Source organism: Cetorhinus maximus, chromosome 3 (assembly GCF_964194155.1).
Source record: "Cetorhinus maximus chromosome 3, sCetMax3.hap1.1, whole genome shotgun sequence".
NCBI classification, from domain to species: domain Eukaryota; kingdom Metazoa; phylum Chordata; class Chondrichthyes; order Lamniformes; family Cetorhinidae; genus Cetorhinus; species Cetorhinus maximus.
The window spans coordinates 110,750,382-110,764,554 of NC_135881.1; the positions used below are offsets into that span (position 1 = coordinate 110,750,382).

A 14,173-nucleotide genomic window follows, 5' to 3' on the forward strand; every position below is an offset into this window, starting at 1 on the left:
ATCAGTGAGGCGGGGTTGGGATGGTACGGCGTAAAAACCCACCATTGCGGCCGGTGAGTGACACAATTCCTCTTCCCATCCGCTACCGCGGTCCGTGCAAATCTGGGACAAATCCACCCTATATTTCTGGAAAATTAAATTACTACAAGTCATATTACATCAGCATCAGTAAAGTAAATCTGCCAATAAGCTGTCACATTGAAAGGCATGAAAGCGTTGAGCTGTCAGAGCCTGGTGTTATACAGCTGTTCTTTGATGTTTAATTTAAGTAGAACTGCAGCAATTTTATTTTTCCTTGGAAGTGGAGCACCATTACTGACTGGAGGCTCTGTCCTCCGGGAATGCTGTTAGGTTCTCACAGCAAAATACAGATTATAGTCACTTGACTAGCAAAGGCAACATGGCACAAGAATAACAACTGCAAACATAAAGAAGTGCTGGAATTACTATTCCAAATGAAAGTTCAATTAACAAACAGCAAAATGCTCTGTAACACAACAATAACACGATTTAAAGAGGGGGAAAAGGACTGTAAGAACTGTAAGAAAGCTGAAATTTAACAAAATAAAAATGCTAGAAAAGACCATCAGGGCAAGTATCACCTGAAATGAAAAAGTAGATAAATGACAGAGCTCGTGTAGTTCAATAAAATTCAGAAAAGAGAAGTTTACCACATGAGCAAATGTTTTAATTCGCAGAAAAATTGCTTTTATAGGAATTGGTTTGTAGATAATCATGTAACCTATTTAAATTGTTTCATATTTCCTATTGGTGCTGACAGAGTGGTTAAAGTATTCGGCTCAGCAGATGGTTCAATTGGAATATACGTTATCCAGTGCAGAACTGTGCTGGATGGGCTCACAAGCACTTGATTTCTGGGCTGTGCTGGATAAGCCGAGTGAGGGCAGAATTTTCTCATTGCCGTGCGGGGGCCGGCCCTGCACGCCCACGCGTAAAATGACATGCGGTGACATCAGGCGAGCAGCCCGGCGTCACCACGCGCCATTGCAATATTTCGCTCGGTGGGCGCGCAATGATGTCCGACATTAATTAATAGGCCACCTAAGGTCCTTGAGTGTTCTATCGATGGGGATTTTTCTGCGCCCATGCAATCGCCAGGTCGGTGCATGGGCACAACGTGCAGGTGGGTAGGACACATTTGTACTAACCTCATCCACAGGTGGGATAAGAGGGCTCACTGGGGTTGTGAATGTGCACTGTCAGGTATTTATTTTTGAAAGTTTTTCAAACTTGCCTGTGTGATCTGCAGTACTTCAGAACGCATCCCAGCTGCTTTTTCTGGACTCTAACCTTCAGGTCAGCACTCTGCAGTGAGGAATCTTTTGTGGGCCTGCAGGTTTCAGGAAGCCTTCCCTTAGCCTGGGTATGGGAGCTGAACTGTCCACTAGAAGCAGCTCCTCTGAGGAGGAAGGGAGGGCTAGAAGGGGGAGGAGGCCAGGTGTGCACATTCAGCCTCCAGGGGAGCCACCTTTGGGAGGACAGGCACAGGCACAAGGGGCGCAGGGCCAACAGGAAGCCCAAGGCGGAAGGGGCCCCAGAAGACGCCATTATCCTGCTGCCAGGGTATACAGGTGGTGAAGCAGCTACCTCAATATGTCTGAGATGCAGTGCTGAAGGAGACTCCGTCTCTCAAGGGAGACAGTCAACTACATCTGTCAGATGATTGGCCCTGAGATCTCCCCTAACTGTATGGGTGGACACCCCATGCCAGTGGCTCTAAAGGTCACAGCTGTCCTCAACTTCTATGCCTCTGGCTCCTTCCAGGGGTCGGTGGGTGATCTTTGCGGTGTCTCCCAATCAGCTGCCCACACTTGTGTCAAGCAGGTTACAGATGCTCTATTCAGGCGTGCATTGACCTTTATCCACTATCACTGGAACGAGGCCAGTCAGACACAGCAAGCCAGAGGCTTCGCGGCCATTGCTGGCTTCCCTCGCGTCCAGGGTGCAATAGACTGTACACATGTGGCCATCAAGGCACCAGCAAGTGAGCCCGGTGCCTTCATCAACAGGCAGGGCTTCCACTCCATGAACATGCAGATAGTGTGTGATCACAGGATGCAGATTCTGCAAGTTTGTGCAAGGTACCCAGGCAGCTCCCACGATGCCTACATCCTCAGACACTCCCAGGTGCCTGGGCTCTTCAGTGCTCCAGCCCAGCTTGATGGATGGCTGCTGGGTGACAAGGGCTATCCCCTCGGAAGGTGGCCCATGACGCCTCTCCGCCATCCAATATCAGAAGCTGAGCAGCGCTACAATAGGAGCCACAGCACCACAAGGGCTGCGGTGGAGAGAGCCATCGGTCTTCTCAAGATGCGCTTCCGATGCCTGGACCGCTCAGGGGGCGCACTCCAGTACCCCCCAGATCGAGTGTCGCTGATAGTGGTTGCATGCTGCGCTCTCCACAATCTTGTGCTGGAAAGGGGGGATGCAGTGGACGATGAATACGCCAATGCAGTGGCTGCGGCTGCACACGATGAGTCCAGCAGTGAGTCCGAGTATGAGCACGCACAGGGAAATGCTGAGGGGGTAAACGCTGACCCGGGCATACTTCAGGGAGGCAGGGACACCCAGGACGCTTGAATCCAACGAACCTTCAGCTGGCACACCACAGATGGACCACCAGGACAAGCCTGGGCTGTTGGCTTGACACTCGACACCTAAGTGCAAAATCTGCCAGGTTAGGAACATTAACTAAGGGCCTTGTTAATAAAGCTGAATGTCCAAAATAGCTCTCATTACAGTTTTGGAAATCATACAATTGCAGAAGAAAAGAGGCACCCTCAGCCATATCTGAAATTAATATGTCAAGCAAAGCAACTTATCACAAAAAATAGACAATTGTGTTACAAATCAAATAAAATCATAAGGGCCTTATCTCGAGCCAACACAAAAGCACCAGTGAAAAACCCGTGGTGTTCCCAAGGTGCCTAATGCTTTCATTTCTAGGTGCTACGTCTTGGTGCTGCCCCATCTCTGGGACTGGCATCTGAGACAGCCTGCTGACTTTGCTGTCCTGTCCGCCTCAATGACCTTGGCAGTCGTCCTCTGGCCCGTGGAGCCTGTGCTGGTCCTGCCTGGGAGGGAGCTGCCAGTTTAACAGCTGGCATCTCCCCAGTCATCGTAGCCTCACCGGATGCTACGGTCACTGGGAGAGGGGTGGAGGAGCTGCTGCCCTCAAATGGAGCGCCCTGAGAGGAGCCCGCAGAGACGACAGGCAGCTGCTGCGCTGACGTTAGGTCGCTTCGGAGCTCCCTGCTCACTGTGGATGGATGGGCATCGAGCTGGGAAACTTGATGCCCACACCATCTCCCACACTGGCACTGACCAGCTGAGGTCAATGCCGATGTGAGGTCCGAATGCATCCCCAGGAAGCCCTGACAGGTCTCCTGGAGGAGCCTCTCCACGAGAGTCGCCACTCTCTCCATGGAGGATGCATGGTGCTAGGACATGTGGCTTATTGTTTCAGCGATCGTCCGCGTAGACTCTTCCACCACGGAGGCCAAGCCAAGCATAGCCTCATGTATCTCCCCCAGACGCTCCCACACACCCGGCCGCATTTCTTGCATCTGCTGCGTCGCAGACGACTCCAGAGGCACATCATCAGGCACCAACTGAGCATGTGCCTGGTACCCTGAAGTCCTCCAACTGCTGGCACCATGGGCACTCTCCGTTTCTGTCAGCTCCTCCAGCAACTGTGAAGTCTCCTCACCACTTGCCCCGAGACACTAGCCGCTGTTCGAATTCCCACCGAGGTTCTAGTATCTGCGCTGGTGCCTGCCTCGCAGAAATGGTGTGATACTGATGAGACTTCAGGCCCCTCAGGTGTGAGAGAGGGCTTCTGCTGCTCCTCCTTCCGGCCCTGCTCCGATGATGCTGAAAGGAAGAAAGAGGACATTGTATCAGTTAACGTGGAAACAATGACAAAGTCCATCCCTGTCCCCCAGATCATTATGCGCTCATCCTTCCATAACCAATGGTCAAGCCATGTTGCAAAATTAAATCATTTAACATTCAGCAGTGCTATGGCTGTTGGGAGGACAACGCTGACCTCACTGTTGGGCATAAATATCTGGGTGGTACCCCAGCCTCACCGACACCAGTGGACCTGGGTGCATGATGCCCCTCCAGATCCAGGGCCTCCTGCTCGAAGCGGCTAAGAATGGTGATCTGTGCCTGGCCACCGCCAGTCCTCTCACGCTTTGCCACGTTATGAGCATTCTTCTCCTGAAAATGAGAGTCGAGCATTGGTTAGAGCAAATTGCACATGGACTCTGTGCATGGCCCACCCCAACCAGAGTGGGACATATCAGGGCTCCAGTGCCTCCTCACCCCGCTGTTGCCGAACACTCACACAAAGATGTTCCCCACCCTCCACCCCCCCATCCCTCCCCCCTTGGCCAAATGCCGCCGACATCACATTAGGGACCACATGGTATATCCTTCCATAGCAAGGAGGCGCAAGCACGTGGAGTGCAGAGCGCAGCAGATGGTTTAGTGCCACGCCACCTTGAATCTCCCCTCCCAGCATTACATCACCTTGACTAGGACATGTCCTGGGATTCTAACGCAGCGTCTAGGTGCAGCTCCTCCAGGTTGCCTCCACACCAGTCATGTGGGACTCAGTGTAACACATGCTGCAGGGGTGCAACACATCTCTTCATCACTCTCTCAGGCTGACCTCAGCATGGGCAGTATCTGCTGACCCACCCAGCAAAGGACAAATGCCGTCAATGATTCAACGCAGTCACTACACTCAGACTTTGGGGGTTGGGGAGGCGGCAGCAGTGGGTAAGCCGACCTGCTGGGTTAAATGCCCGATGCCAACATGGTACACACCCTGCCAGAGTGCAACAAATTGTTGAAGCACTTGCGACACTGGATCCAGGTGCGCCGCACCACATCGTGGGAGCTCACCACCTCTGCCACCTCCTCCCAGGCACATTTCGTCATGTGGGGGGGCCTCCTCCTCCCATCCTGGGGGACCAGCACCTCCCGCCGTGCTGCCACCTCCTCGAGGAGGGCAGCAAGCAGTCATACAAAAAATGAGGGGCACACTGTCCCCCCCGATCTACCCTCTCGCCTGGCCTGTTTTGCTGCCCTACCCTCCGGACTGGCCTGCTCACCAGAAGCCCTCTTGTGTGGCCTTGCATTTGCCATTGTGAGCAGCCTAGAAAAGGCTGCCAGACCTTCATTTAAACAGGCTGCCGGGTCGCCACTGGGCCCGGCGGACAGTGCATGTCCACTCCCGCTATCCTCAGAAGTCGAGAAATATGCTGGGCGTGCCTTAATTGGCCCACCCACGTAAAATGATGGCACGGACCTGATCGCGGGCAGCGATTGGGTCCATGCCCACCCCCACTCCGCCCCTAACCAGAAAATTCAGGCCTTAGTGTTCCTTGGCTAGGAAGGGGAAATTCATCTAGGGCTTCCACCTTGGATACTCCTGCTGGAAAGCGTGCATGTCAAGTGAAGACAAGATCAGACTTAGATTTGACAGCTTCAAGATTGAAAAGCCACCTCGTACTCACAGCTGAAGAATGTTTATTTGAGTGACGTACGAGTGGACAGTCAATGCCCATGGAACTTCACACTAAAAGTAGATCAAAAACGTCAGGAAAGGAGCAAAAATTGGAGGAAATGGAAAAAGGTAAAGGGGAATTTTAATTTCTGGGCGGGATTTTAACAGGCAGGCCCCGCTTATGTGTACCGGTCATCTGTCCCTTCAAATGGGCAGACGAATTGCTGACCAGTTATTGCGAGTCGAAGAACACGCAGCGTAATGATTGCCCATGGCGTGTCAGGTAAGTTGCAGGGAGGGCAGTGTGCAAGCGAATGAGTTGACAAAATGTCATGGTAGTAAGCTTGGGGCAATAGAGGCCCGGATATACATTGTGAGATCCAGAGGGACAATTCTGTCCTTGCAAAGGAGTGTGACCTACAAACCAGATTTCATTGAACCACTCTGTCGGCTGTTGAAGTGCCAATGCATGGTCTTCACATCATAGGGATCTGATTTGCATAAATGTAGGACTAGGTAGGCATCTCAGACACCTCATGAAAGCAAAGGCTTAAAATTGCTACAGAATGGATTTATAATTTCCCTTAAAGTGTCAATCCTGTGGACTGTGCTAAGTAGTATATAAATACAGGATATCAACTTGATATGATACAATGCACCATTTATATTGGCAAATGAAAGCATAATGAATGATTCATTCAGATTTGAATCTCTATATTTCACACAATTACAGAAAAGTTAACTTAAACCATCTATTTTGTGGATTTTCAGAAGTAAGTGGCAGAAGGTTGCAGCTTCCATTTTTGGCACTGTAGAGTGCAACAGCCTGATTGTAATGGGCTTTGTCAGTTCTAAGTGAGGCTACCAGATGGAATGCTTCTTCCTTGGGGCAAGAAGACTCTGACATTGTCTGTCATGCCCAATACAAGTGACCTTATGACAGAGAGTGAAGAAATGAGAAATGTACCATTTTGACATTGACCTCCACCATACCCTACAGCACTTAACTGAAGAAAGCAGCTTGGAATGGAAATAAAGTCCCAGGCTGAACAAAAATAATAGAAACAACATTCAGCACAGAATTTTTCTTATTCTTTCACGGGATGTGGGCATCACTGGCTAGGCCAGAGTTTGTTGCCCATCCCTAATTGCCCTTGCGAAGGTGGTGGTGCGCCACCTTCTTGAACCCATAGTGCCGTGAGGGAGAGTGTTTCAGGATTTTGACCCAGCGACACTGAAGAAACGGCAATGTATTTCCAAGTCAGGATGGTATGTGGCTTGGACAGAAACTTGCAGGTGGTGATGTTCCAATGCACCTACTGCCCTTGCCCTTCTAGGTGGCAGAGGTCACGAGTTTGAAAGGTGCTGTCGAAGAAGCCTTGGTGAGCTACTACAGTGCATCTGGTAGATGGTACACTGCTGCCACTGTGCATTGCTGGTGGAGGGAATGAATGTTTAAGGTGGGGGATGGGGTGCGTATCAAGTGGGTTGCTTTGTCCTGAATGGTGTCGAGCTTCTTGAGTGTTGTTGGAGCTGCACTCATCCAGGCAAGTAGACAGCATTCCATCACACTCCTGACTTGTGCTTTGTAGATGGTCGTCAGGCTTTGGAGAGTCAGGAACTGAGTTACTCTGTGCAAAATTCTCTGTCTCTGACCTGCTCTTGTAGCCACAGTGTTTATATGGCTAGTCCAGTTCAGTTTCAGGTCAATGGTAACCTCCAGGACGTTGATGAAGGGGGATTCAGCGATGGTAATACCACTGAATGCCAAGGGGAGATGGTCAGATTCTCTCTTGTTGGTGATGGACATTGCCTGGCAGTATCTGAGGAGCCGCGAACGGTGCTGATTATTAATCATCAATGAACATTGAGGCTTCTGACCTTATGATGGAGGGAAGGTCATTGGTGAAGCAGCAGAAGATGGCTGGGCCTAGGACATCACTCTGAGGAACTCCTGCAGCAATGTCCTGGGACTGTGATGGTTGACTTCCAACAACCACAATCATCTTTCTTTGTGCTAGGTATGAATCCAACAAGTGGAATGTTTCCCCCGCCCCCCACCCCCAATTCCATTGACTCCAGTTTTGCTGGGACTCCTTGATGCCACACTTGGTCAAATGCTGCCCTGATGTCAAGGGCAGCCACTCCCACCTCACGTCTGGAGTTTAGCTCTTTTGTCTATTTTTAAATCAAAGCTATCCTGAGGTCAGAAGCTGAGTGGCTCTGGCAAACCCAAAGTGAGCAGGCTATTGTTGTGTAAGTACCGCATAATAGCACTGTCAGCAATACCTTCCATCATTCTGCTGATGTTTCAGTGTAGACTGATGGGGCAGTAATTGGCCGAGTTGGATTTGTCCTGCTTTTTGTGGACAGGACATACCCAAGCAATGTTTCCATATTGTCCGGTAGATGCCAGCTTGTAGCTATATTGGAACATCTTGACTGGGGGCACAGTTGTGGTGCACTAGCATTGAGTATTGCTGTTAGAATATTGTCAGGGACCATAGCTTTTGCAGTATTCAGTGCCTTCATCCATTACTTGATATCACGTGGAGTGAATCGAATCACTGGAGACTGGCGTCTGTGATGCTGGGTATCTCAGAAGGAGCTGGAGATGGATCATTGATTTGCCACTTCTTGCTGAAGATTGTTGCAAATGCTTCAGCATTGTCTTTTGTACTGATATGCTGGGTTCTCCTATCATTGAGGATGGGGATATTTGTGGAGCCACTTCCTCTAGTTAGTTGTTTAATTTTCCAACATCATTCATGACTGGATGTGGCAAGACTGGAATGCTTTGTTTTGATCCATTAGTTGTGCGATTGCTTAGCTCTGTCTATTGCTGTTCGCATGCAAGTAGTCCTGTGTTGTAGCTTCACCAGGTTGACACCTCATTTTTATATATGCCTGGTGCTGCTCATGGCATGCTATCCTGCACTCTTCATTGAACCAGGGTTGATCACATGGCTTGATGGTAATGGTAGAGTAGGGGGATATGCCGGACCATGAGGTTGCAGCTTGTGTTCGAGTACAATTCTGCTGCTGCTGATAGCTCACAGTGCCTTGTGGATGCCTAGTTTTGAGCTGCTGGATAGTGCCATGCAACATCATGGACGGTATCCTCAACGTGAAGACGGGACTTCATCTCCACAAGGACTGTGCGATGGCACCCCTACCAATACTGTCATGGACAGATGCATCTGTGACAGGTAGATTGGTGAGGACGTGGTCAAATAGGTTTTTCCCTCTTGTTGGTTCCCTCACCACCTACTATGCAGGCCCAGTCTAGCAGCTATGTCCTTTAGGACTTGGTCAGCTCGGTCTGTAGTGGCGCTACTAAGACACAATTAATAATGGACATTCAAGTCCCCCACATTCGATGCATCCTGTTCCCTAGCAACCTCAGTGCCTGTCCCAATTGGATTTGCTATTTTTCATAAAACATTGTAAAAATTCCAAAGAAGTAAAAATGGAAACAAATAATAGGAATTAATTTATACAAAGGAAAGATCAAAATGTTAAGCATTCTGTTAAATTTTGTCCTTTTCTCTCAGCCTTCTTATACTGGGATGAAAAAGAATTAGCAGACATCTTGAAACCTTTGAGCAATCTTTATTAACTTCAAAGGCATGCATTCTATTGTACTATGGATTAGGTTTCCTTGCCTCAAACATATGCCATTTTGCTTCATAAAAATTGTATTTCTAATATATTAATATTAAGGTTGTAGATGTCTTTAAGCATCAGTACTAACATTTTTAAAATACATTTCTAACTATCTACATTACTCACACTCTGTTCTGAGGATTCTTATTCTTCATAACAGCTCTATTTACAACACTTTACAAATTCAATTAGATCTTGAATATGTTAACAGGTTTACGTGACAAATCCATAATGCTTTTTATTGTTTTTAAGTAAAATAAGGCATTTTTGATGATACAGCCGGAATATTCCATTTATCCTAGGATATTATTTTACATATGCAATATCCTTGAAATTGCAAAGGATTTCTCTCAACGATCTCACTCAGTGGGGGATTTCAAAGCTCTATAGTCTCATTGTTTTGAGCTAGAATGTTTTATATAGAATGTGCAGTTATTGGAATGTTTAATGCAAGACTATTCAGCATTAAGTGACATTGAGTTACAGGCACTGAACTTATCTTACCCTCATTTTACTGATGAGGCCTGCTTCCACCAAGAAAATTGTAAATGCATTACAAATTTCCATGCTGAACCTGCTGCTGTTTGCATTTGTCACAGCAGCCATCAAAGTGAGATACAATGTGATATCTATACTTCTTCATTATCCAAACATTGAATGCGGAATTTCTAAACATGTTGGGAACACAGTATGAATTCAACATGTTCTATTATTTTGATTGTTCCATCCTAATTACCGTGGCTGTCTGTTATTTTCAGTACATTCCCATTAATTCTGTATATGATGGTATATTTTCTTTTGCATTTCAATCCATTTTTATATCTTTACACCCCATTGTTGGAGGCAAATGTTGTGCCCTTTATTTTCATTTGTTTCTGGTATCATTTGGGTAGCAGTGCTCACAGTTCCCTTTGAAAGGCCAGTGAAATCCAAATTACTCCGATAGAAATTAATAAAAACAGTGAGTTATTTTATCAGGAATTTTTGACTCCACAACGATTCATCTTTCATGAGAAAGATGACATTATACTGAAGTGAGGTCCCATAATTGCCACTTAGGTATTTAAACTCCTTTTTTTAACTGACTGAAAATGATAATAAGTATGCACAATTATTAACTCAGTATGTCAAAGCTTTCAAGTACAGTAATCGCGTTTTTGTACTTTATTTTATCAAATCAATTTTTAAATTACAAGGCAACATTCTATCTTATTTGTAACGACTGCTTTACAAACATGAAGGCAACGTGAAAGGGATTTAAAGGGACATTGTAGTCATCACAAATTGATGGCAAATCTTTACTCTGCTCTTCACACAATGACCTAAATAGAAATAGATGTGTCACTGATAATAAAAAGCTATGAAGCAGACCTATCTCTTGCTGGCTTTTCTCTTTCTGGTCATTTTTCCTCTTCAAACAAGGAAAAAGGTTCAGCAGATATATTTATTTCATGACTGGGATAAAGCATGTTTCAGACATTGGAATCCTAATACTATCCACAGTTGAGGTCTGAGAGCTACAGTGGCCACTTTGCACCCTTGCCTCCAGGGAGGACCACAGAGAAAAGTTCACATTTTCTCCTGGATGTTGCTGTGTTAGCCAGCTATCCTGCAGCTAGACTGTCATGCTTGACCAATTTTGTTCAGTACTCCTTTCTCTCTCCGTAAAATAAAAAATCCTTGGGTTGTGAAGTCACCAGTAACTGTTTATGGACTGCTGGTATATGACATCCTGCTTCTTTGGTTAAGTTCATTTAATTCTGGTAATTCTAACTTTGGTAATGTAAAATGGTGATATCATTCAGCCACCGATTACACATTTTTCCCAGTTCTATTGACTTTAATAGAAGTTCAAATCAGGAGTTGTACAATGGGTGATGAATCAATATCACCTAAAGTCAAAAAAACCCCAGGACATCCGAGGAGCTGCAATCCACCAATTTGCATGTGACCCTAATATTGGCTTCGCTGGCAAGTCAAATGCTGTGTCACTGTTCCCTGCAAGTTTTAAAAGAAATTTCTATTCAGCACTCTAATTTATAACATAAAGAGAATTAATTAGATCAACTTAATTTATTTCAGGCAAGGATCCAATGCAACTAGAGATGAACTCACCATGTCTGCTTTCCTCACAGTTAATCTTGATCAGTCACTTGGTGGGCGAGCTGTTCAAGTAAGTTTTTCTGTTTTTAAACAAATGTCAGAGCTGTGTCACAGAAGATCCTGTCAACATGATGACAAGCATTACCAGAAGCAAATAAAATAGGCTGTTTCCCATGCTAGCAAAAATATTAGACTGAATTTCAAAAATTGATTAATTCCAATCTTTAATGAAGCTCTAACGAAAAGAGTAGAGCAGAGTTGATAGTTATAGTTTGCAAAACAGCCACCGTAAAAGGTCAGCCTGAGTCTCAGTATAGAGGTCGCCAGCTACAAACTATTTGTCATATCATAAACATCAAATAAAATGCAACAATTACCGCAGAGATTCTGTAACGCTTAAATGAATTTATTGCTTTAGTAACAGACATTTTTGACATTAGTTCCAGGTTATAATTGAGTTTTCTTTTTCAGAGGAAGTTATCATAAATATATCAATATTGATTTTACTTATCAAATGATAGAAGAAATACTATGCAGAAATTTTCCCCTTTATGCTCATTGATGTTGTCTTTAAATTGTCAAATTCCAACAATATGCTTCTCCAGGGACAATGGGCGGAATCTTGTGCAGCTCCCAAGATTGGGAAGCAAGGTGGGCGGGGAGTTTAATTAAGCGGGAGGCCAAAAATCAGTTTCCCAACAGCGGGATGAAACTAAGCTATTAAGTTCAGGAACGTTTTAAGGCGGGTCAAGCTTCCCGACGGCAAGCTTTGGGAAGTGCTTTTGCATGTATCCTTATGTCATGCCTGTTCATTGAAAGGCCATCTTGCCAGAATTAAGTTCCCCTTTCCAATTAACTTATCCACAAATGAGCAATTTATGACTGCGTATAAGTGCTGTGCATCAATGGAGGGCTCCCTACACAGGAGCCCTCCCCTTTACCATCGGGGACGTGGTGTGGAGGGTGTTGCACGCAGCAGTCCCATACAGCCATAGATTGCATTGGTTCATGAGCTCCCAAGATACTTATGGTATTTGTGGAGTCCGTGGTCTATGTGTACATAGAGTGTTGTAGGCTGCACCCCCTTTTTAGTTTCTTAAAAAAACTTTCACTCTTGTTTTGTTTGCACTTCAGTCCCATGCTCCTAATCTTCGTGCACCCAGTGCGGAGAGGGGCGGGGAGGTAGAAGAACCTCCTTGTGAACCTGCCCCTGGACCTGACCAAGTTGGCCATATACAGATTCATGCAGCGGGTGACTGAGGGGGTTGTCTGACCTGACTGTCCGTCGCTCTTCCATGGCTACGCTCGCAGCCTGATGTCCCTGGAGAGGCAGCACGCGGTGTCTGCTGGCACGTTTGAGACCTTCCATGCCCGGTGGGCACCATGGGGGCTGGAATGCTTTGTTGACTTCTTAATTGCGTTTTATTTTGAATTTTGTAAGTTTCCTTTGAGATTTTGTCTTTCTTTTTGAAGTATCCCTTCAAGGAGCTGCCTTTTAATTTGTCCCTTGATTTGTTAATTTATTTTAATTGGTTAATCAAAAGAGTATAAGTGACGTGCAGCAAGCAAAGTAGTCAACTTGCTGGAGTTGGAGTGAGTAGCCACTGTTTTTTTCATCTTTCGGGAGCTTTGTTCAACATGGCCATGATCGGGTGGTGGCAGTCTAAGAGGCATTGGGCAGGGAGGCTTGGTGAGGGGGGAGGGAGCCCAGGGCAAGGATGGAGGCAGGAAGGGATGGTGAGGCTGCAGGGATGTGGGAGGGAGGGAAGGGCCTTGTATGTTAGGTGTGGGAGTCCTGTGAAAGGGTCGGGGGTTTCAAGGCAGGGATGGTGGGAGAGAGATGGCCCTAAAAGGCGGGGTCGGTGCCGTCTGTGGTGGGGTCCTGGGAGTTGAACTGAGGGTACTGGGCAATAGAGGGAACAGTCACAGTGAGAGGCAGGAGTGGGATGCGGTCGGGTGACAGGTAAATGACTGGGGAGCAGATGGTCTAATTGCGGGGGGGGGAGGATAGCTACAGAAACAGACAGAACAGGTGGCATGGATAACAGGAGGGATCAGGGTCAGCATGGGCATGGTAATGGATATAGGCTCAGAGGGGAAAGAAGGCATGTGGAGGGTGATTATATTCTCAAGCGTAATGGGGGTGGGGAGTGTTCAAGGGTGACAGAGGGGAGAGGAATAGTTAGTTATGTTGGGTGGGTCAAGGGTGATGGGGAGAAGTTGGCGGGTGAAAGGGGGAGGGTAGAAGGCAGTGGAGCAAATTTGAAAGGTGTCTCGCACCAATTTTTTAATCTCAAGTGGAAAATGCAGTCAGTCAATAAGTGTGATCCCTCAAAGTGGGAGGAGTTAAAGGTGAGCATAATTGGCAAACTAAAGAGACACCCTAATAATCATAAGTCAACTGGATGAGAACCATGCTCAGGTGTGTTCTCATAGCGTCGAGATCCCAGCAAGGTCGGGAGCTGCAATTAAGTCTGTGCTGAAGGGCAACTCAAGTTGACCAAGGAATCCACGGGTGGGACAGAGGGAGGGATGGAGGGAGGGAAGCAGGGTTAGAGCCCCAGGGCTGGGCGGTGGGGAGGGGGTGGGGAGGGTGGATGCAGGGGGTGGAGGTTGGTGGATCAACAATATACCAATTTAGAATCTAGATGGTCCCAGGTCGATGGTCATGGCTGATAAGGGGGTGGGTGATAAGTCCATGATGGCAAGTCAGGGGTGCATCGGGTGTGTCTCGAGGGTGATGGAGGGAAGCACAATAGTTTTGAGGGAGGGTGCGTGGACATGGCTTTCATTATTCCAGTCAATGCTGCAATCCCCATGCATATGGATGTATGAACGAGAAGCAAACTCATCTGTGTTCCTAGA

General features: G+C 47.0%; 1 protein-coding gene across 2 annotated transcripts in view; it reads left to right on the forward strand.

Moving 5' to 3' along the window:
* scin (scinderin) overlaps nucleotides 1-14,173 on the forward strand; it is a 134,738-nt gene that overhangs the window by 82,891 nt on the left and 37,674 nt on the right. For both annotated transcript variants that reach the window (XR_013576197.1, XM_078538829.1), the window contains exon 10: nucleotides 11,288-11,378. Coding sequence is in view for 1 of the 2 variants with exons in the window: in XM_078538829.1 (XP_078394955.1) it covers nucleotides 11,288-11,378 (91 nt within the window). In the remaining variant the exon portion in view is untranslated. The remainder of the gene's footprint in view (nucleotides 1-11,287; nucleotides 11,379-14,173) is intronic.